This window comes from Pipistrellus hanaki (genome assembly GCF_964339955.1).
Source record: "Pipistrellus hanaki genome assembly, chromosome: 9".
NCBI lineage: Eukaryota > Metazoa > Chordata > Mammalia > Chiroptera > Vespertilionidae > Pipistrellus > Pipistrellus hanaki.
Genome location: NC_140511.1, coordinates 55,227,285 through 55,252,194, shown reverse-complemented (window position 1 = coordinate 55,252,194; position 24,910 = coordinate 55,227,285). Strand labels below are relative to the sequence as shown.

At 38.8% G+C, this 24,910-nt stretch overlaps 1 protein-coding gene across 2 annotated transcripts in view; it reads right to left on the bottom strand.

Moving 5' to 3' along the window:
* The window catches only part of ZDHHC13 (zDHHC palmitoyltransferase 13), a 43,590-nt gene extending 20,470 nt beyond the window's left edge, over positions 1 to 23,120 (bottom strand). Inside the window, exons 1-10 of one of the 2 annotated variants that reach the window (XM_084895497.1) lie at positions 23,003 to 23,120; positions 21,230 to 21,307; positions 18,013 to 18,158; positions 15,002 to 15,124; positions 13,397 to 13,474; positions 10,404 to 10,548; positions 8,960 to 9,024; positions 6,057 to 6,219; positions 4,537 to 4,662; positions 2,458 to 2,591 (exon numbers count right to left, since the gene is read on the bottom strand). In XM_084895497.1, coding sequence (XP_084751623.1) covers positions 2,458 to 2,591; positions 4,537 to 4,662; positions 6,057 to 6,219; positions 8,960 to 9,024; positions 10,404 to 10,548; positions 13,397 to 13,474; positions 15,002 to 15,124; positions 18,013 to 18,158; positions 21,230 to 21,307; positions 23,003 to 23,029 — 1,085 coding nt within the window. In that variant the 5' untranslated portion in view covers positions 23,030 to 23,120. The remainder of the gene's footprint in view (positions 1 to 2,457; positions 2,592 to 4,536; positions 4,663 to 6,056; positions 6,220 to 8,959; positions 9,025 to 10,403; positions 10,549 to 13,396; positions 13,475 to 15,001; positions 15,125 to 18,012; positions 18,159 to 21,229; positions 21,308 to 23,002) is intronic. The other variant, XM_084895498.1, reaches the window with a different exon arrangement.
* Positions 23,121 to 24,910: the final 1,790 nt, after the last annotated feature.

Genomic DNA, 24,910 nt, shown 5'->3' with positions numbered 1-24,910 from the left:
TAGGCTATTATGATAAAATATTTGAGAACTAAAATCTCAAACCTAATATGCTGCCAGAATAGGCCATATGGAGTCCATGTAACCTCCAGGGCATGACCTGATTGAGATTTTGTAGCAAAAATGTGTTTGAACTAATTAAGTAGTACAGTAAACTACCTCATTTGTTAAGAGACTGTCTACTTCTGACAGGCATCACATAGCAGCCTGGATCAATAAGCAACTGCCCCTGGAGCCTAATAATAGAAGTTTGCAGCTGCTTACCTCCATGAAATTGGGCTCTACAGAGGGGTGTGAGAGAAATAAAAGTAGTATGGATAAAGTGGCCATATGCATTTGTCTCCGATTTGAATGGGAGACAGCCTGACATAAAAAGCCCTCAACCCACTATTATCAAAAACAAAAGCTTTCATATACATTTTTTTATAATGTAGGCTTTTATTAAAATAAAAATATCTCAAATACCCCTATCCAAGATCAGTAAACACTGCCCTTGCTTTCTCTCTAGAAAAACAAAAAAAGTGATGATTATGATACCTGGTAATTTGGCTTACATTTTGTTTGGAGACTGAGTCAATCCACTTAGTGAAAAATGAATAACTATCTCTAAGTTATAAGTTTTCTGAATAGCAAACATTTTAGACACTTTGCTTGCTATTTTCCAGAAATTTGAGCTTTTACTTTATTGTTTAGATTTTAATTCATTTCCAGCCAACTGTCCTGCTCTTTGGTGACTAAATGGTAAGATTCCTCTAATACTTTGGTTTTTCTTATGACAAAAGTAGCATACGCTTATTCTAGAAAATGCTGGCAGGCATAAAAAGGGCACAGGAATCTCATAATCACACCCTGAAGAGCGCAACACTATTTCCTTTTAGGTCTTTTCCTACAGATCATCACTACAGTTTTCTTTCATTCAGGAGAGGTTTCCTACTTGTATGGGCCCTACATTCCAGCAAACAGTGATTAAGCGCTATGAAGAAAATGAAGAAAATAAAATGGGGTATGAGGGAAGGCCTCACTAAGGAGGTGGTATTGGAAATTGAGCCTGAATGAGACATCTCCAGCTATGCAACAATCAGAACATGTCAGACAGAGACACAAGTGAAAGCCAAGGTCCAGGGTGGGGGGAGTTTGATGTGTTCTAAAATCAGAAAGAAGGTAAGAGAACAATGAAGGAAGGAGATGAAGTCAGAAGGGAGAAAGTAAGTCACATATTACCTCCTAGACAAGGAGTTTTGATTTTATTCTGAGTACAAGGAAAGGTCATGGAGGGTTTTAAGCAGGGGAAAAAAAGACAGAACCTGATTTGCCTTTTTAAAAGACTATACCACATGTGTCAAACACAAGGCCCGCGGGCCAAATCCAGCCCGCCAGGCCTTGCAATGTGGCCCGCACCGCGCTGTCATCACTGCACTCCGCTGTCAGTTTATGACATTGTCAGTTTATGACTGTTCGGTAAACCATTCAGCCCGCGATTTAGGCTGGATTTTAGATTTTGGCCCCTTCTCTGATTGAGTTCGACACCCCTAGACTATACTGATTGCTAAGTGGGGATGAGCTGGGTGGGGGTAAGAGTTGGAGTCAGGAGGCCAGTCAGGTTTGATGTAGGGTGCCAGTTGTGGAGATGCAGAAAGCAGACCCGATGTAGGCTGAGCAAGAAGGACTTGGTAATGAGTTGAATGTGGGAAGTGAAGAGAAGGAAAGAATCAAGAATGGCATTACTCCAAGGATGATACCCATTCTTCAACGTGAGAAACTGAAAAGGTAAGAAGAGATGAGGGTGTGACAAAATTATTGAGCATTGTGTGTCAGCCATGGTTCTAACTGTTGAATGCGTATTGAGCAGGAGACAGGCATTGTCACAATTATTATCCTCATTTTATACACAGAAAATTAAGGCACAGAAATGTAAAGCAACTTGTTCAAGGTTGGCCTGTTATATGACTCTTGGCAATCTGACTCTTAACCAATGACTATATGGAACCATGTATATTTTCCTAAAAATAGGACCACATCATAGTTACTATTTTTTAACATCCTGTGATTTAACTAGGTTGTTGCTACTAAATAACATTAAGAACAAAAATAATTAGTTCAAAATGAATTTAGATTTAGAAAAGGAAAAAGCAAAATTTCTGAAAAACAGGCAAAAATGCTTCAAGATGCAAATTAGTTACAAAAATCTCCCCATCATTCACCAAAATTATCATTTCAAAAAGTGAGCTAAGATATTTATTTTCAACCAGATGTCAATTCAATTAAATTACTGTGTTGACCATTTAGCTTTCAGTCCAATCATATGCTACCAAAGCCCTTCCTTCCCAGCAACCCTGAGGATGTTTCTATGTGATAAGTAACAGAGCTCAATAAAAATCTGTAATTACAGCTAATCAATAACAGAAACAAGCAATCAAATTAGAATGCAATAATCAGCCTTGCAAAGACTAATATACACACCTTGGAAACAAAGATGTCAGAAAAAGCAATGTTATTAGAAGACATCCTTTTAAAAGCCAAGAATCTGAATTGAAGTCCAGTATGTATCCAACAGCCCACATGGTAATCAATGAAAGCATCAGCAGCAGGAAGAGCTATTAAGAGATTCAGAGTTTTAGAACTTTATGGATTTTACCTCTTAAGTATCTAATAATAATTAGTTCATTAGAAGAACTACTTCCTAAACATATAATAACAAGTAATACTATTGCAGAACACAGAGTTTTCCTTCAAAATTGCTGACTGATAAATCTGATGTTTGAGAAATTACATATCTTGGAAACAATCTTTTAAAAGCCTTACATTTTATAAAATGTTACTTACACATATTTTGTTTTGCTTTCCTCCCTGTCAAGAAATGTTGGTCATTTAGAAAAGTGTTAATCATAACTGACATTTAGAAAAACAATAATTTCTTTCAAACAATATAAGCCAGAAAGCATAAACCAAGACAAAAAGGCCACACAAAAATCAATATATCCAAGGTTTAATGAGGAGAGTATAAGTTCCAATCTGGGCACCAGATGGTGCCATTTCCTAATAAAGAGGGTGAGAAGGAACAAGTTTTCAGAAAAGATGCGTTTAGCTGAGCAAGTGTGGAATTTTAGATGAATGTGGACATCTAGTGGATATGAAAGAAGCAATCAGAAAAGCAGGTTTACCAGTCAGGAGGAAACCTGGATTCATCAGCATATAGGTGGTAAAGCCATGAATGAACAACATCCCCAGGACTGTGTGTGATCAGAAATGCAGGATGAGAACCAGGAGAAAAAAAGGTTCCCCAGAAGCTAGGGAGGAGTTTCAAGACTGGAGTCATTCTTAGTGTCAATGTCACAAAGAGGCCAGAGACTGAAACATGTCCTCGAAAAGTTAAAAGAATGAAGCCTATGAACCAACAGTGTAACTACCTGCACTGATGCTGGCACCACATTTTTACAATACAGCATACATCAACATACATGACCTTGGAAGCAAATGGAGAAAATATATTCTGCCCTATCGTCTTCAATTTTTACTTCTCTGAGCCATATTCTAAGAAAGTATAATTTCAAATGGTATCAAATCTTTAAAATTTTTCTAATTAGATTGCATAACACAAAATGAGCAAGTTTAATTTTTAAACAAAAAAGGTAAACTTAGAATCTACAAGCAATTTAACTTCAGAACAGAAGAATTAAATATGGTCTTTTCTCATAAGCTTAAATTCTAGCAGGGGAAGACAGACAATGTACTAAGAGAATTTTATAAAACATAAAAAGCTCCAGCCCTTGTAAGGACTTTGGCTTTTATTCTGGGAGAAAGAAAGAAACTTAGGATTCTGAGTAGATGAATGATAGGATCTGATACAGATTTTAAAAGATTTATCTGGCTGCTCTGTTGAGAATAGACTAGAGATGAGTCAGACAACTGCAATAATTTATATGAAAGATAATGGTGGCTGGAGCAAAATGCCACTGGTGGAATGATGAGTTGGCATTAATGGATATAAACTGAGGGTAAACTCACCTATACCTTTTTCTAATGGCCTAGATACATGGTGTGACTGAGAAAAGACATAGGTGACTGGAAAGCTGGAGTTACCATGGATAGAGATATGGAAGGCTATGAATGGAATAGTTAGGGAGGGGTGGGGAGAAGAGGAGGAGTCAGTTTTGGATGTTGTACTGGAGATGCCTATCAGACCCTAAACTGGGTAAGTTATTCAGGTAACTGGGAGATACTAGTCTGGAAAGGTCTGATCCAGTGAAAACTTGGGGAGTTACCAATATGTAGATGGCATTTAAAGCCATGTAAGTGCATGATCTCACTAAGGGAATGAATGAATACAAATAAAAGAAGTCCAAGGACAAAACCCTGGGGCACCCTACTATATGAGGTGGGGGAGAAGCAAAGGAGTTGGCAAAAGAGACTGAGAAGTAACCATTATTTATCTCTCTCCCTCTAAATACCGAAATGCAAAATAGGTGTAGTATTCATGATGACCCTCTCCACGGAAATCTGGTGTTAGTTAATTTAGAATCATTCTTAAAGTGTAGTTACCTCGAATTTCTGCAGCCACCTCCAAAGTCTGAATTTTTTGTTAGCTCTCATTTTGGCTTCTGTTTTTAGCATGTGAATAATGAGCCGATTTTTATTTTGTAGAGCCATCTCAAGAGGTGTTTCTCCCTAAAAAAAAAAAAAAAAAGAAAATGTTCAATCACATTTTTTATATAGTATGAGTACTAGACTTTTTTTTTTTTTTTTTTTTTTTTACTGTATGATTCCTTTTTTTTTTTTTTTTAATGTATTGGGGTGACAATGGTTCACAAAACCATACAGGTTTCAAATGTACAACTCAATAAAACATCATCAGCACACTGTATCATGTGCCCCAAGCCAAGTCTCTTTCCATCCTCATTCCCCACTCCTTACCCATCTCCACCTGGCCTCCACCCCACTGGCTAACACCACCCTATGGCCTGTGTCTCTGTGTTATATATACGTTTTTTGGCTAATCCCTTCACCTTTTTTCATACAGTTCCCCCACCCTATTTTCCCCTAAAAGCTGTCTGTTCCACGTATATCCATGCCTCTGTTCCATATATATGTATGTGTATATATATAATTGATTTCAGAGAAGAGAGAGGGAGAGAAACACAACAATGAGAGAAAATCTTTGGTTGGCTGCCTCCTGGATGCTCCCCAGTGGGGATCGAGCCCACAATCCGGACTGGAACCAAACCTGGGACCCTTCAGTCTGCAGGCCAATACTCTATTCACTGAGCCAAACCGGCTAGGGCCATGCCTCTGTTTCTATATTGTTCATCAATTTATTTTGTTCATTAGATTCCACACATAAGTGAGATCATATGCTATTTGTCTTTCTCTGACTGGCTCATTTCACTTAGTTTAATAATCTCCAGATCCATCCATGCTGTCACAAAGGTAAGAGTTCCTTCTTTCCCATGGCTGCATAGTACTCTGTTGTATAAATGTACCACAGCTTTTTTATCCATTCATATACTGATGGGCACTTGGGCTGTTTCCAGATCTTGGCTATTGTAAATAACACTGCAATGAACATTGGGGTGTATTTATTGTTTTGAATTTGTTTTTCAAATTCTTAGGTTATATTCCCAGAAGTGGGATCTTAAAATATATTCCCAGAAGTGAGATCACTGGTTCAAAAAACAGTTCCATTTTTCATTATTTGAGGAAACTCCCTACTGTTTTCCACAGTGGCTGTGCCAGTCTGCATTCCCACCAACAGTGCAAGAGGGTTCCCTTTTCTCCACATCCTTGCCAACACTTGTTTGTTGATTGATTGATGATAGCCATTCTGGCAGCTGTGAAGTGATATTCATTGTGGTTTTAATTTGCATGTCTTGATGATTAGTGACGTAGAGCATTTTTTTAAAACCTCATCAAAATCATAGACTTAACATATTTGTTCTGAGAGTAGCCAGCTATTATTATTTACATCTATCCTGTAATAACTGAAGTCATACAAACAGCTTACGTACTGTATTATATCTAACTGAAGATATAATAAACTAAGGAAGATAAATACCTGGTCATACCTTAGCATTTCGGATATCCAAGCTAGAACCAGCTTCCAAAAGTTTAGAAACTGCAGTAGCATTTCCTGCTGCCACTGCCCAGTGAAGTGGGGTGTTTTGGTGTATTTTATCAACCACATTGAGAGAAGGATTAAACTTTAAAAGAAATCCAGTTGGTTCTGGCCTGTTTCAAAACAAAAAAATACCAAAGGGTATTGGAGTGATGAATGATTTGAGGGGAAAATGTAAATAACCAATCTTTTAAACTAATATATCAATTAACAAATCAGAATTCTGAAAACTAAGAAACTTCTTCGTGTAAAGTTCTATTATAGTTGTTAATAGGAGAGATGCACACTCCCCCCCAAAAAATTATCTATTACATAACTATATAAAAAATATAATTTTCACATCAATACAGTGAAATAACTACTTTTGTTTCAAACTTTTACTTTCTTTTTTTGTTTATTTTTATTTATTTCTTGATTATGATATCACATAATTGTCCTCAACCCCCCATTCCCATCCCAAACCCCTTCCCACATATACCCCACCCCCCTATTATTCATAGCCAGTGGTTAGGCTTATATGCATGCACACAAGTCCTTTGGTTGATCTCTCCCCCTAAACTTTTACTTTCATGTTGTTATTTTATTAACGTTTTCTTTTAAATTATAACATTTAAGTTTGGCCAATATTGAATTCTATCTTATTCATCTAATTAAAAATTAAATGTACAATACTATAATTGAGGAGATAAATCAAAAGCTAACTTCACATTTTCCTTCTAACCTATTATTAAATAAAACTGGGTATAAATAATATCCTAAAAAAATATTTTTATCTCAGAAAGTTATGGACTAGAAGGCAGAATTCAATAAAATATTGTTTTATCATCAATACCTCCCTGTCCTTCATGACTACCTGAGATTCTTTTAATAAAATAATATTCTACTTAACTTATTCTACCGAGATCTTTAAACACTATATCTGACTTAAGAGTTATCAGCATATAACTTAAGAGTTATATGACAAAAAGCTTTCTAATAAAATTCTATCCCTACCCCACCACTCCATGAATGAAAAGGAAATGACATCAAAACTAATTCAGTTCCTAGAAGTCTAAAGTTAAATCAAAATCAGAAATTAAGTATAACCTTGGAAATAAACTGACAAAGGGAAAACCAAAGCATATATTTGAGAGAAGAAACATAGAAGTTGTACTATATGCTGGTCATTAATCATCTCCACTAGTAAAAGGATAATATGCAAATTGGTTACAATGCCCTCACAGTAACAACTGAACAGCAGGCTGCATGGGGCAACAAGGCTGGCAGGGAGGTTAGCGAGGGACAACCAAACAACTCGCCAGCAGGCTGCAGGGGGTGGTCAGGCCAGCAGTGGGGTTAGCAAGAGACGACCGAACAACTGACCAGCAGGCTGTGTGGGGTGACCAGGCCGGCAGGGGGGCAGTGAGAGGTGACCAGGACGGTAGGGGGGATAAATTGGGGGTGACCAGGCCAGTGTGTGGAGGGGCAATTGGGGGCGACCAGGCCGGCGGGGGCGGGGGGACAGTGAGAGGTGACCAGGCCAGCAGTGTGGGCACTAAGGGGCACTAGGCGAGCGGGTGGGGGAAGGGGGTGCTCGCAGTTATGGGCAACCAGGCTGACAGGCAGAGGTAATTAGGGGTGACTTGGCTGGCAGGAGGGGCAGTTAAGGGTGGTCAGGCAGGCAGGCAAGTGAGCAGTTAGGAGCCAGCAGTCCCAAGTTTGTGAGAGAGATGTCCCCCAAGGGGTCCCAGATTGGAGAAGGTGCAGGCTGGGCTGAGGGGACCCACTCCCCATGCACAAATTTCATGCACCGGGCCTCTAGTGTGTTTATAAAAGAAACACACAGAAAAACTTAAATATGCAAGTACTTGATGTGAACATATACACTATTTCCACAGGTCAGTTACAATTAATATTTTCTGAGCAGTCATCAATATTAGAGATCCTCAACATTTATTGTGTTTATCATCTAGATTTCAAATTATGAGAACATTTAAACTTATCTTTTTTATGTATGTATGTGTGTGTGTGTGTATATATATATATATATATATATATATATATATTTATTGTTAACAGTATTACAGATATCCTGAATTTTCCCCCCACTGTCATTTAAAAAAAAATGCAAACTAAGAAACATACATCATGTTAATACATATATGCTATCAGAGGAGGTGGGAGGTGGGAAAGAGATCTACCAATGAACTTATATGTATATATGCATAACCCATAGACACAGATAGTGGTTGGTGAAGGCTTGTGGGGGAGAGAGGTTAAAGAGGGCTATGGAGAAAAAAAGGGACATATGTAGTACTTTCAACAATAAAGGTTTATTTAAAAAATAATAAATATATGCTATGAAATCTCTATCTGTTTTATAAAGAAATTATCCTATATAATAAAAGGCTAATATACAAATTGTCCCCTCAGGAATTTGACCAACTGGAAGTTCAACTGCTTGCTATGACATGCACTGACCACCAGGGGCAGCACAGAACAAAGGAAGGCCCAGGCCAGCAGCAGCAGCAGCTAGGGAAAGAAGACCCCTTTGGCCCTGATAATTGGCCAGGACTAGGGATCCTACCCGTGCACAAATTTCATGCACCTTGCCTCTAGTTTTCTTACAGTAGCTTTCAAACTCTTCCCTTGAGTTATCAGAAAAGAGAAAATTATTTCAATGTTCAATGGTGCTTTTCTAAATATAACTATATAAAAAGTCCATATCACAATCACAGGGTGGAAAATCTTATTTTTATTCTTCAAAATGTAGTATCATTTCATATAGATTAAGATACTTAAAATTATATACACAAAAAAAGAAACTGTCAGAAGCAAGAATCAGAATGAGGCAATTCAATTAAATTCACTTACCCAAGTACTTTGTGAGCTGATAACATGAGAGGTGTCTGCCCATTTAAATCTGCCATATTCACACTCTGTTCAAAAAGAAGTCAATCAGCTTAATTGTAGACACAGTCAAAATTCTTTTTTTTTTTCTTAATAGAGGTAGCTCTTCAATACACTAGCACTACCATTGTGTCTACAAGGAGGGTTCAAGAATCATTTAATAAAAGAATGTTCTGCTTCACAGCTATAGGATAAAAGCTCATTGATTTATAGAAAATATTTTTAAAAGCTATATCTGAATATATGATTCAAAGTGTTATATAGTATGAATGGAAGAGAGCTAAGGGAAAGAGAAAAATTATAATCATCATTAAGTATAAGAGACTTGAGAAGCAGAGACCCTGTAAGTCATCTAGTTTTAGACCTTAACTGATAGTACATGCATTGGTACTATTACACAAGGTCATTCAGTCTCTACTTACGCACTTCTAGTAATAGTGAACAACTATCTTCTGAGGCAACTCATTGTATTTTCTTTTATCATAATTATGTTTTAAAAGGTAACACATGAAAATTCTTTTCTATTTTTCTAGAACATAAAAAAAAAGAAATCATACCTCCTTTTAATAAAATGGGCCCAGGTTCGAGGTATACAATAATGGTTCCAATCAAGGCAAAGAAAGAGTTTCAATTATTTAAGATTCTTATGGGCCTTGAAGGAGTACAACATGGGAAGGAACCCAAAGAGAAGCAGGAAGGATTCCTCCTCAAACATCTTTCCCAAGTGAGCCCAAGGAGATTATAATTACTCTACTTCAATTGGCTAAGTCTGAGAGACAGTGCTTATTTACAGAGTACACAGTCATTCCAACAGCATTTGTGCAAACATGTGTCCACGCCTGTTATAGGCGAGTCTGCTAATACATAAACTACTTTGCTAAGAGAAAGCATATCCAGACAGATATAACTGACAGTGAAACTCCCACTGCCAATAACCTATAATTTAACCTGCGCCATAAATGGATGCCTCTTAAGGCAAGTCATTTTTCATGGAATTACTTTAGAGAACAATAAGAAGCATACATTCAAATTGGTCTCCCATTTAGACTCAAACAATGAAAGCAATGATGGGTTAATTCAGTGATTTGATTACCATTTCTACATTCAGCCAGAAGAAAAATATAGGCTTTGAAGTCATGTTTTTGAAATCTCTGCAAGGATCATAGGAAAACTATTATTGGCTTACAAGTTTAAAAACATCTATTATATGTTACTGAGCTAAATGACCTGTCCTTTTTGCTCCAATGAAGCTAGAAAGGAAAATTCAATACCTAGACCTGCTGAGGCTAATATTTGAATATCTGGATATTTTTTGCTTTTAGTTTAAAAATGAGAACAGACTACTAATCATCTTCCTAATCTCTTCAAACGTATAATAGCTGTTGTATAAGTATGTTTCAAAATATACCTGTCCCTTTGAGATGAGATACGCTATAATGGGCATGTGTTGAAATAATACAGCCAGGTGGATGCTGCTGAATCCTTCTCCATCAATGAGAGTGGGGTCTGCACCATACTGCAGTAATAATATGACCATGGGTAAATGCCCTTGTCTGTAAATAAAGAATAAAAAGTAAACTGTAAACTGTAGCAAAAATAAAAATAAAAATAAAAATAATCCAGGGAGAAATTGCTATCCCTGAGACATGAGGGATTTTAGTTAGATACTAGAAGCCCAGTGCACAAAATTCATGCATGGGGACTGGGGGTGTCCCTCAGCCCAGCCTGTAACCTCTCCAATCTGGGATCCCTCTCATAATTCAGGACTGCTGGCTCCCAACTGCTCGCCTGCCCGCCTTCCTGATTGCCCCTAACCACTTCTGCCTGTCAGCCTGATCACCCCCTAACCACTCCCATGACAGCCTGATTGATGTCTAACTGCTCCCCTGCCAGCCTGTTTGCTCCCAACTTCCCTCCTCTGCCGGCCTGGTGACCCCTAACTGCCCTCCCTTGCAGGCTGGTCCCTCTCAAGTGCCCTCCCTTGCAGGCCTGGTCCCTCTCAACTGCCCTTCCTTGCAGGCCTGGTGCCTACCAACTGCCCTCCCATGCTGACCATCTTGTGGTGGCCATCTTGTGTCCACATGGGGGCAGCCATATTGTGTGTTGGAGTGACGGTCAATCTGCATATTACTTTTATTAGATAGGATAGAGGCCTGGTGCACAGGTGGGGGCCAGCTGGTTTTCCCTAAAGGGTGTCCCAGATCTGAATGGGGGTTTTCTTGGGGCATGGGGCAGCCTGAGCGAGGGGCCTGTGGTGGTGTGCAGGCCGGCCATGCCCCCTGGTGACCCAAGTGGAGGCCCTGGTATCAGGAATTTATTTACCTTCTACAATTGAAACTTTGTAACCTGGAGCAGAGCCAAGCTTCCTGCTCGCTAGGTGGCTGGCAGCCATTTCTATTGGGACTTATGTATCTTCTATAATTGAAACTTTGTAGCTTAAGCAGAGGCCTGGGTCTGCCAGAGTGTGCGAAAAGCTTTGCTTCCTCCGTTGCCAGGGGCAACCCTAGCCTCTGCTCTTTCTAGCTCCATGGCTGCCACCACTTCTGTTTGGATTTGTTTACCTTCTATAATTGAAACTTTGTAGCCTTGAGTGGAGGCCTAGGCTGGCAAGGGCAGGCAGAAAGCTTGGCTTCCTCCACTGTCTGGGAAACCCAAGCCTCCCTCCTGCTCTCTGTGGCTGTAGCCATCTTGGTTTGGTTTATTTGCATACTTGCTCTGATTGGCTGGTGGGATTGGCTGGTGGGTGTGACTTGTGGGTGTAGTGGAATGATGGCTGATTTGCAAATTACTCTTTTATTAGGTAGGATAAAAAGTATTTGCTAACAATAAGGTTTTCAAAACTCCGGGGATTCTCTAAATGTCCTTTACTTAGATGTTCCACCCTTAGAACTATCTAGACTAGGGGTGTCGAACTCAATCAGAGAAGGGGCCAATATCTAAAATCCAGCCTAAATCGCGGGCCGAATGGTTTACTGAACAGTCATAAACTGACAATGTCATAAACTGACAGCGGAGTGCAGTGATGACAGCGCGGTGCGGGCCACATTGCAAGGCCTGGCGGGCTGGATTTGGCCCGCGGGCCTTGTGTTTGACACATGTGATCTAGACGGTCCTTCTTGAGGGCAAGTAATAATCTTAGTAACTTCCCAATCTACCTTAAACCTTATGATGCTACCATGTATAAATAATAATGTTACATAACTAATGCGAAAAATGTAAACTTTAAAACCAGTTAGACTTCACTGTTACTACTTTAAAATAATCATGAGCCAGATACCCTACAATATAACATTCAGACTGCAGATGTACTGTAATATTATAATATTCTTAGGAACTAGATATTTTTATACTTGAATATGGATCATTTTCCATATGAAGCTTACATGTGGATGAGTTCACTCTAGATTCTTCAAATTTATTGGCTATGGAGAACAGATTCAATTCCTTGCCTTAAATGAACAATTATTCAATTTAGTTTCAGGTTCATGGCAACCCCAACAACCACAGAGAATGGAGTTAAGATGAAAAATTAAAAAATTGTTAAGTATCAAGACAGGCCTATTGCCAAAGCCGGTTTGGCTCAGTGGATAGAGCGTCGACCTGGGGACTGAAAGGTCCCAGGTCCGATTCCGGTCAAGGGCATGTACCTGGGTTGCGGGCACATCCCCAGTGGAGGGTGTGCAAGAGGCAGCTGATCGATGATTATCTCTCATCGATGTTTCTAACTCTCTATCCCTCTCTCTTCCTCTCTGTTAAAAATCAATAATATATATATATATATATATATATATATATATATATATATATATATATATATATATATATATAAAGACAGGCCTTATTAACTTCAGCTTCAGATGGCTAATATCAGAGGAAAAAACTGATTGAGTTTATAGTTCACTTGAACTATCACTTTTAACCATGTGATCAAGTATAAAAGATATGTATTTTAATTACATAAAAGCATGAGACACACATTTGATTTTGAGCATTACATTGGAGGCCCAAGTTAAACACAAAATAATCTGTCTTTGTAAACTCCTTAAAGCTACATTTATTTATTATTCTGTTTATTTAATGAAGGGGGGAGGAAAGAAAGCCCTTCAAATGGTCTCTAACTGCAGTTTCCAATAAGGTGGCTACTGGCTACATGAGGCTTATTTGATTTCATATTAGTTAAAATTAAATCAAATAAATTTTAAATTAAATTAAATTTAAAGTTCAATTCCTTAGTTATATTAGCCCCATTTCATATTTCACATATGGCTAGTGAATACCACACTGGATAGCACAGAAGAGAATCACAGAAAATTCTAGTGGAAAATGCTGATCATTAATGTTCAGAAAATAAACTACGTCACTTGACTTTGAATAGCAATGTCGGTGTACAAAAAACCTTACCTTATGGCCCAGTGAAGAGGAGTTGAATTTAAATCTCCACCCAACTGATCTACCACAGCACCTTTTGAAATATAAAACCTGTTAAAAACAGACACAGATAAAATGATTTAAAACTTAAAATTCATACTGACAAAGAAAACTTTATTCTTAGTAATAAATGTATTAGAAAACAGAAATTATAATAAGAACCCTCCCTAAAACCTCACAGATAGACAGAATTCTGAAAGATTCACACAACAGCATCAAACAGAACTTTAGTGAAATATTCATAGCATATAAGTAATTACACCTGGTGTCATGAGCATTCAACTATAACTTACATTCTAAGCATGTGATAACTACTCTGCATATTCTAATTACCACAACACTCTTGAAAGGTTTATATTTAAAAGGTTCAGGATCACACAGATATTCTACTTAAATTGAAAGAAAAAGTGAAATGATGTCACTTTAAACAGCTTAAGATTAGAATTATTATATGGAAATGAATTTTTAAAATAGTAAAAAATAATGCAAAATCCTTTTAGAAAAGTTAGACATTTTGAATGTCTTGCTTTCTATTTGGGGACACAGATATGATACACTGAATAAGTGACTCTGTAAGGCAAAGAGACATTTTCTTCTGTGGTTTACAGGAATTAGTCTCATCTCAAAGTTGTGTTTCGCATATTATTATCAAAATAACACATCAGTTTATTTTCACAGAAGGGGATTTACCTGAATGTGTATTTATTTTAAACTTTAGTATAGTATTATTTTCTTAAACCTCCAAAATTTAATATATATAATACAAATTATATGCAATTCACATACATGCATATATTTCATATGCTAAGGTATAAAATAAAAAATAATGGGTAGGCAGTAGTGCTTTATGAAGAGAAAGTATTGTACAATATTTTTTACAATCTGATACACGCCTACCTAAAAATGTAATCCACATTTAGTTTTTTGTTTTTTTTTAATATATTTTATTGATTTTTTACAGAGAGGAAGAGAGAGGGATAGAGAGCTAGAAACATCGATGAGAGAGAATCATCCATCAGCTGCCTCTTGCACACCATCCCCTGGGGATGTGCCCGCAACCAAGGTGCATGCCCTTGACCGGAATCGAACCTGGGACCTTTCAATCCACAGGCCGACGCTCTATCCACTGAGCCAAACCGGTTTTGGCCACATTTAGTTTTTTTAAAAAGGTTAAATTATTCTTCTATTCCTCCATTTCCCCTGGCATTATTAAGCAATGTAAAAAATTTCAAAATTTCTTCTATACTACCTGAAACTCTGTTCTATACAGAGAAAGTTTGCTTATACTTTTTCGCTTAAAACAATGTTCAATATCATTGCCTGAACTTTATCTTTATGATGGGCCCTGTGGCTTTGTCTTTAGTTTTCCTTTTGGGCCAATGACAACCCTGGACTGGATGATCTCCAAGGTCCTTTCAATGCTTGGATAACTGATGTGTGTGGCACAGTTTCAGGTATTCATTTACAATAAACGACTATGGATGTTTCAACATTCAAAGTTGCACTTGAAGAAAACACAAATGAAGGAGAGGTCTAGAATGATAAATACACAATTAATACACACATATCCCATCTTACTTTACAAGATCCAGTCTGTTGTTAATAGCAGCCCAATGAAGAAGTGACACATTTTCTTTGTCTGGTTGCCTGACATCATATCCTGCTTCTACCAATTCTTTACATCGTTCAAAAATCCCGTATCTTAAATAAGAAAAAAAATAAAAAATAAAAAAAAAATAAAAAGGACATAATTGATACCAATAATATAATTTCAAATATCAAAATTTCTTTCTTTTACCAAGTTTTTATCCTATCTTTCAGTCAACATAGAAATACATTAACAAAGGTATATATCAAGAGGTCATATTGTAAAGCCAAACAACATCCATTTGGAGTTGAATCTGATTTTCTTAAATAAAGTTAACATTCACATTTGCCCTCCTTCAATAAAATTCATTAGATTCTCCACTATATGCCAGGAATGTATGGTACTGATTCCTGACTATAATCTCATTCTCCCAATTAAGGAGAGAGATTAAACCTTGGGATGGGATAAATTCAACAATAAAATATAAACATAGTACGTATAAGGTATGTATGGCAAAGGAAGAAATGATTAGACATTCTGAGGGGAATAAAACATGGTATATAGAACTATGTTTTAAGGGCTGAAGGGAGGACATTCCAGGCAGAGGGAACAGCATGTACAAAAATCAGAGATGTGAAACTGCACAGATGTTCAGAGAAATATAAGCAATTTAACACTGAAGAAGGATAAAGCATATAGAAGAGAATGGTAAGATATGAGGATAGAATAGAGAGGCAAAAACTGCATGGGCCTTCTATGCCATGCTTTGAAGTTTATACTTCATCTATTGTTCAAAAGGAAACTACTGAAAGTTTTAAAGAGGAAAGCTTTAAAAGGCTGGTCTGAGTGCAGTGGTGCCTACAATTAATTGATCACAGCCAGTTACAGATTTCTTTGTTCCGTCTCCACTCCCCCTGCTTCACTTGACTAGCCTAAAAAATAAAAAAGTAAAATAAAGGGAAAGCTCAAAGACACTTAAGAAAGATCGCATTAGTGGCAGTATGGAAATTAATTTGCAGAGGATGAAGCAGAGACTGAAAGACCAGTTTAGAGATTCTTATAATAAATACAGGTGAGAGGCAATGAGAGCCGAAAGTGAGGGATGGACTTGAGGAATATTTAAGAGAGTTATTTAATTTACTGACTATAAGAATGAGAAACTGGCAATAAGTGTATATTTTAATCCCATAACTTTAAAAATAATTCATTAGCAATATTTCTTTTAATAAAAAATATTAAGTCCCAAAAGACCACATTTAGCATGCTATAAAATTAAATCATTTCTACCTCACCAAATGTGCGTATCCCCCATCTGTCTGTCTGTATGGCATTTTTAAGATAGATAACTGTCTTATAATGCTAAACAAAAATATTAATAAAAATAAATTGTTGATGATATATTTTTCATCTTTTAAATGTCAACTTTAACATTTTTACTGGGAAAAAATATTCCCTTTACATGAGAAATATAAGACTACACACTAATAAGGATTTTCGTGGTTTAGAAAACACAAAAATACATACACACACAATCGTTTTTTTTGGTTTTTTTTGCCTTCCCACATCTACCTAAAGATCTTCCCTCAATGACTTAAGAAGGTCTAAGACCTCAAAGAAAGTTTTAGAAATGATATAAAATGTCATTATTTTTTATATATATTTTTTATTTCAGAGAGGAAGATAAAGATAGAAACATCAATGATATGAAAAAAATCATTGATTGAGGTTGAGCCTGCAACCCAGACAATATGCCCTAACCAGGAATCAAAAGGTAACTTCCTGGATCATAGGTTGATGCTCAACCACTCAGCAACACTGGCCAGGTTAAAATGTAAGTTTTTAATTTCCTGTATGCATAGCCTAATTTTTAACATTTATCTTATAGAAATTTACCAGTAGCAGGGAAACATTTAAATGTTTCCATTCTAATTAAAGCTAATGTTTATCTTAAGAACATTCTCATCTTCATATAAATATCATAATATAAACAATATCAAATAATATTCTTGTAAAATAGTGGTTCCTAGGGCCTCAAGAATTCATATAAATTAATATTTAGAATATCCAAATAACTGTCAATTATTTTCTAACTAACATAAATTATATATTAGTCTACATTAAGGTCAAACAGGCTAATTAATCAACAAACATCCTTGCTTTTGACAAAAATTATATCAAGTTAGTGCGGCAACATTAGTTCCTTTCATACTGATTATAAGCTCTTATGGTGAAACTTATATTTCATTATTAAGAAAATGGATTAAAAATCAATGTAGTTTGATGGACAAAATATTTCAAAATATATCCAATGGTAAGAGATGGGTGGATGTTAATAATCAATGAGATTCATGAGGATTAAAATGTTGGAAATGATTTAATACCCACATCTGGAGATTTTAAGGATCTCTTTTCAAAACATACTTTCATTTTTGATGCAATCAAAACAACCCACTATGATTCAAGTGGTCAGAAAGCCTATTTCTACTTTACTGACTTTCTTCTAGTACACAATAGGTACACAGAAAGTACTCAACAAATAAATGTTTAAAATATCCATAATGGTGTGAGCTGGTATTTTTCCATTCCACCTATATATTTTGGTTGTAGTACATTTTAAAAGACTCGGATAACTCTAGTTATCTAGATTTGTGTTTCAAACTCAGAGTCTAGTTTTAGTGTCACTTAAAATGATTCATTCATTCAAACCAGAAGACCAAAAAAAGCATTTACTGGTACCTAATACAAGGCAGGAACTGTGCAAAAGCATTTACAAAGATGAAAAAAACATGCTTTTGCTAAGAAGCTGCTCACAATCTAATGCAACAGACTAGTAATAAACAGCTAAGGTGCACTGTGTTAAAGTGCTCTATTGCTGCTATAACAAACATACTAGCAATGGAGTAGGAAGTGAGTTGGGTATACACTGGAAGCCATGAACTGCACATACATTATTACACTTCAACAGAACATAAGAGTAAAACAAAGAACTGGAAAGACTTACTGAGTGGCTTTTACAATGTCACAGTTACTAGAGTCCTCTATAAGAGGAAGAGCTTCTCTTGCCTTGGCAAGTTCTTTGTTTTCATGTGCACAGACTCCATGTCGACCAAATCCTGAAGGGTGGGGGCCATGGCTGTGATTCCTGCACTGGAAAGTAGGAGTAATTTGACAAAGCACAGGAAGAGAATTAATGTCACATTCAATTACATAATGAAGAATTTGAAATATATTGTCAAATCTTACAATAACATGCCCCATGACAGTATGAATTTGGTGACTGACGCCTGTCCCAAGCCCCCATGTACATCAAATAGAGGGGCGTTAAACTTTTTAAGTCCCAGACAACCATATAACAGAGAATGATCCCCATCAGTGCATAGGGGTTAGAGTTACCCATTGCCAACAAGTGATGATAAATTGCAGTCAGTGCCTCGATGATCTGCACTGTGCAGCTGGATCCCTGAGCTCCTAGTCAGTTTGCAGTACAGGCTCCATTCATTACTCCATTCAACTCATAATTAGTGAGTTTACAAAAACGAAAATTTTGGATACTACTTTTCACATTATAATAGTGTTTTATTCTAGGGGTGCAAATTCAAAATTATTTTACTGATAGGAGTGCATGATCAAAAAAGGTTAGAGACTACAGTTCTAAGTTATCTCCTTTGCTCTGGATTCGCTCCTTCCCAAAATTTTCCACAAGAGCTACAGGTGAGAAAGAAGATGACCTGCTTTGGGAGAGGTTAACTAACTAGAGACAGTCCCATAAAGATGTTTTTTAAAAAATTAACCATATATTCCCATCACAAAGACTAAAGCAATTTATGTCATGATATGAAATCCTTCTTAGAGATTACTCTCTAGTTATCAAGAAATCATTTTTATAGTATTCTCTAGTTGTTTTTCATCTTTACCACATTGAAATGTAAACTCCTTGAGAACAAGGCCAAAGTCTCAGATTTTATGTTGGCAGTATGATGGTGGCTAATTACCCCATTTTTGGCTTCAGCTTCTACATTTCTAAAATGGAAGGAGCAGGTCATAAAACTATGAAGTTCCTTCCAACTCCATGTTGTATGATTTTAAGAGGAACTGTTACAAGAGTCATTAATGGCATGTGCACTAGTAAAGACTTCACCGCAACAAACATACATCCTTTTTGGCAGTGGAAGCTTAACTGCTACATGGCTCTCTACAATGTTAAGGTAACAGAACAAACGTAGCAAAATCTCAGGAAGCCAGCAAATTTCTGAATTTTTTAAAATCATTCAATCAGGGAAATGTAAAGAATGCCTACTACCTACCAATCACAGTACTAAGTAACTAGGTAATCGAGTAAGACACAATTCCAACTACAATCCATTCATTCATCAGGTATTAACTATATGCCTATTATGTGCCAGGCACTATTCTAGACACAGGACATGGCAGTGAACACAATAGACAATATTTACAAAAAGGAGGGATGGGATACCAAGAAAGAGACACGTAGCTAGCTGACTACTCTCCTCCACAGGGATAACATGATATTATAAAAATGAGACCTAGGGTGATTCTTATAGCAAAGCCCCCAACTTCTTGATACTTCTCCATCAAGAGGAGAGGGTCCATGTCCTTCCTCACAGAGGAAGCTCTATGGCTCGCCACTACTAAATACTGCAGAAGTGATTCCCAGGCCTTAGAAACTGGCAGCTTCCTCCTTCTGTCTCCTGAGATGCTGACTCTTGGAACCCAGCCACCATGCTGTGCAGAGGCCCAGCCCCATGTAGGTGACCCTGCTGAAAGTCAGCATCAACTGCCAGACATGTGAGTGAAGACAGCACCAGCCCTAGGTGCTGAGTCATCCCAGCTCACGAGTCTTTCTAGCAGAGGCTCACGAGGCCATCTAGATACGGTGCAGCAGAAACAGACCATTCCTGCTATGACATGTCCAAATTCCTGACACAGAGTCCATGAGCATGGCAATAGGTGGTTTACACCACTGTTTTAGGGTGACTTGTTACACAGCAATAAGTAACAGGAACATCTTTAAGATATAAGGGCTCATATGATATATCCATGAGATATCACAAATCAAATTATTTTACTAAATAGTAAATAAATACATTTAAAGTTACAATGGGCTGCCAAAGCCAGTTTGGCTCAGTGGATAGAGCGTCGGCCTGTAGACTGAAGGGTCCCAGGTTCGATTCCGGTCAAGGGCATGTACCTTGGTTGCGGGCATGTTCCCAGTAGGGGATGTGCAGGAGGCAGCTGATCGATGATTCTCTCTCATCGATGTTTCTAACTCTCTATCCCTCTCTCTTCCTCTCTGTAAAAAAATCAATAAAATATCAAATTTTTAAAAAGATAAAAAATAAATAAAAATAAAGTTACAATGGGCATTAATTTTAGAGAATCCCAAAATCTACAAAACTATATGCAAACTCTGTTGAGGGTCACTGTTCTGCAAGATTATCAAATAAAACAAAAAAGAGAGATCTGACTGATAACCTTTAACATTTCTCAAGACATTAACAGAAGTGCCAGAGTTCAGTTTCCAAGTTCCTTCATCCTACAATTATTTTCAGAGTACCCACCAGTGCTAGGTATACAGCAGGGAACACAACAGATAAACATCTCTGTCCTCAAAGCCCATAATTCAGTGGAGGGAAAGAGACAACAAACAGGACAAGTAAGTTATGCTAAATGGTATGAAATGCTGAGAAGAGATAAAAGCAAGGAAGGAGCCTAGGGAATGTTGCTGGTAGTGGTGATACTGGGGAGGGCTTGCCACACAGAGGTGACATTCGTGTCAAGACCTTAATGAGGTGGGGACATAAGCCATGTGGGTATGAGGAAAGACTATTCCGCACACAGCAAATAGCAAGTGCCAAGGCCTTGAGGCCAGTATGGCTGGGGTTAATTGAACAAGCAAGAAAGTAATAAAAAATGAGGTCAGAGAGGAAACTAGGATCCGGATAGTACAGGCATACCTTGGAGATACTGGGGGTTCAGTTCCAAACCATAAAGTGAGTATCTCAATATGCTTTGGTTTCCCAGTGCATATAAAAGTTATGTTCACACTCTAGTGTGCAATAGCACTTTGTCTAAAAAAAAAATTAAAAAAAAAAATGTACATACCTTATTTTAAAAACTCCTTATTGCTAACAAATGCTAACCACCATCTGAGCCTTCAACAGGTCATAACTTTTTTGCTGGTGAAGGGTCTTACCTACAATTTGTAGAAAAGCAGTATCTTTGAGGCACAACGAAGCAAAGTGCAATAAAACAAGGTATGCCTGTATTGGCAAGTTCTGCCAAAAAAAAAAAAAAATCAGTGCTCAAGTTGGAACTAGAACCAAATTCCTCCAGAGCAGGAATGTTTTTGTGTTGTTCTCGTTTATCTCCTGCACCTGTAGCAGTACCTAACTCCCAGTAGAACAAATGAAATCTTGGCTCTGTTACTTAGCAGCTATTAGACTTTTCACAGATGACTTCAATTTGTGAAGCCTCAGGCCTAATCTCTAAAACTAGAATCATAATCCCTCCCCACCTCACAGCGTCACAGTGAAGATCAAGAATGGGGGGAATATTGTGCAAACTGTCAAGCCCTAACAATGATATCTCTACCTTGGCCCATTAATTTCAACCTTTGAATCATTCTTTCCCTCTATCTCTCTAGGAACTGGGGCAGGGCTACCTTCCCTTCAGCAAGAGGGAGTGAACTTTTAGCACTTTCAAGGCTTTTGTAAATGAGTGGCAGTAATTAAGATATGATAGTTACTCCTGTCAACTTTTCCTTCAAACTCTGAGGGGGGCTTAGTTTCCATGTGAAAATTCTACACTCTTTTGTAAAATCCAACCTGCTTGCAAACTTTTTTTATGTTTTTCCATCAAAACCCAAGAACACCTAATAAGAATGCCATGACAACTCCCCACATGTCTCGTTCCTCACGTAAAACATCAGACTGTTGAAAGAAGGAAGGGAAAGGTGGAGCATGAGAAACACTCTCTAGATTGAACTTTTTTTTTTTTTTAGAGACCAAGCAATCCAATCATCTCAAACTGCTTGAATCCTGCTAGCAACAGAAAATCCACTACCTAACTCACTCCAACTGGGGACAGCTTCAGTTTTCTCATCTGTTACCTAGAGATTGTCATCTTCGCAAGGGTGCGTCAATTCTGAAATAAAATAATGCCTATAAAAGCATTTGGCGCATGCTACACACTCACTAAAAGTTGGCTGAATCTGGGTATTCTTCATTTAGCCACCATAATGTGACCAGCTACAATATGCATTGGGAAAGGGCCTTTATTTATTTATTTATTTTTTTAAAAGGACAAAAATCTTGTTCTCTTGGAGCGAACAGGTACCTCCTGTAACGTCCCCCACTGGCCCGTCCTGTTCTCTGGAACTACATCTGGCTTCTGGCAATACCCGCACAGAACAGAGTACTTTGGGGTTCTTCAGGTAGCTATCACCCTACCTTCCTTCCCAGCCCCATTTCTCCGGCCTAAACAGACAGCCTGCCTTCTTTCAAGGAGTAAGCAAGCCTGGGGGAACAGGAGCTAAACCAGGGCTGCTGGGTGATGCGAAGGCGGGTGCCCAGGCGCCTGGGCCAAAAAGGCAATCAATAGAACCGCACTGACTCCAGCCCAAGGTCAAGACCGACGGGTCCAACGCAGGTGTGTCACCTGACACCTCTCCCAGGAACAGGCACCCACCGCCTCCAAGGCCCCACAGCGGTCCCCGCCAGGCACAGGGGGCGTCCCGGTCCCAGGGGGTGCTGTGGCCCGAGCCGGGCGGCTGGAGGCTCGGCGAAGGCGCTCGATCCTCGGTCCAGGCCTCCTCTCCCCGGTCCCCTCAGAGAAACACCAGCATCCTTCTCGGCGTTTCCAGGCCCCTCCGGGAGCTTCCTCAGCCCACGCCCTCGCCTCCCCACAGCCGCCGCGCCGCGCCTCGCCTCGCCAGGCCCCCGGATCAGCCCTCCCCGGCCGGCCGCACTCACCTGCGAGCCGAGGCCCGGCCCCTCCATCGCCCGGTGACCCGTAGGGACTCCGCGAAGCGACGGAGGCAACCCGCTGGCCGGCGCGCCTGGAGCCACCAGTATCCCACTTCCTGCTCGCGGCCCCGCCTCCGCCGCAGCCCCCGCTCACGCCTGTACCCGTCAGTCGGCCTCGGGAGAGCCAATCCCTGCTCGCCTCTCGTCTGGGGGGCGGGACTTTTCATGCCATCAGGGAGGCTACTGGGGGAACCGCGAGCCGGAGGCCCCGCCCCCAGTCCCGCGGTGAAGTTCCAGCCCCAGGTCAAGACTGCGTTCTGAACTTGAGTCCCAGCTCCAGCACAGCCTGAATCCTCCCACCCTCCTGCCCCATCCGGTCAAGCCCGCTGCCAACCCCCGTCCCCGCCAATGTCTGAATCTAGTAAGGAATCAATAAATGTTAACTGAAAACATTTACCACTCTCTATTTCTGCGATCTTCGGGAAGTCACTCCCACCCTCTGGGGTTCTGTTTTCTTCATAGAACGGGAAATAGATGAGTTCCACAGCTCAGGCTACACAGGGGGATTGGGCAAGAGGCCCCCACCTGCACTCCCCACTCCTCTTTAATGTCTGCACTGAAGGAGATGGCATCTAGGATCTATTCAACTCTAAGGACAGCTATGAAGACAGGCTAAGCCTTGGCCCCTGACCTTGGGGAGCTCCAGTGGTGTGCCGTGGGGCTATCCTACGCAGTCCTCAGAAAACCGGAGCTTTTCTAACCCGGCACTAACACAATTTTGGCATTATTTTTTTCAAATATCTGTTGCTAGGCTAAACCAGATTAAGACCTTTAGGAGTTAAATTGGAAACGAACTGAAAGTATTATTCTGTAAAAGCAATACTAAATCATAGTATAAATGTCTAGAAATCTAACGAAGTTCTGTTTTTTTCCGTGATAAATACTATAATAAGTAAAATTGTTAAAAGTTTGTTATTATTTTTATTATAACACTCCTGCCTATTGGGCACCAATCATGAGTTGTCCCAAAGGCCCATTATCATGCCCTTTTAGGGTAGGAACCATGCAGTACCCATCTCTGAATTCCCAGTGCCCAATCACAGCCAAGGGATATAGAAAATGCTCAGTATAATTTTATTGAGTGGAGGAATACATGGATAGGTGTGTCATCAACTTCTATGATACAAGAAAGGACAAACTGAGTGACAAATGGAAGTGCAGGCAATTTCCTGGGAGAGCCAGAGAAGCAAGCAATTAATTTGGTCAAGTTAGGATAGAGTAAGGCTTCACAGAGGAGAGTCTTTGGTATGGCCATTTTGCTTAGCTAATAAAAACACTATTTATTGATCACTTCCTATGCATTGGCACCAATAACATACATTATGCCTCATCTGTAAGATGAATGCTATTTTTCCCATCTCCCAGAAGAAAACAACTGAGATTCAGACTGATATCATAAAACCCCAAGCCACTCAGCTGATAAACGGTGAGAGAAGATTCAAACCCAGTTCTCTTACTGCAAAATGCTTTTACTGAAGTGGTTTGGTCATTTCACTTTCAAGGACTGAATTAGAAGATGTTTTTGAACTTAATGGAGGCTTGATATCTGCTATTTCAATGCTTGCGCATTAATATCCTAACACATCAGAAGGTTCTGGGATAAGTACATCCTAACACTTCCCTCTGCTTCTTATATGCCTCCACTGAATTACTTCAGATTGGATAAGTATATGAATAACTAATGGCTATATGAAATCAAACCCAGTGAGGCCTGAAGTCCATTATTACCTCTCATCTTTGAAAATGCCTTTGGCTTGTAGACATACCACAGTAGAATAGCATGATACGTGGAAGCATGTTCCTGGAAAAGATTGAGTGAGCCTGAATCCCAGCTCCAGCACAGAGTATCTATAT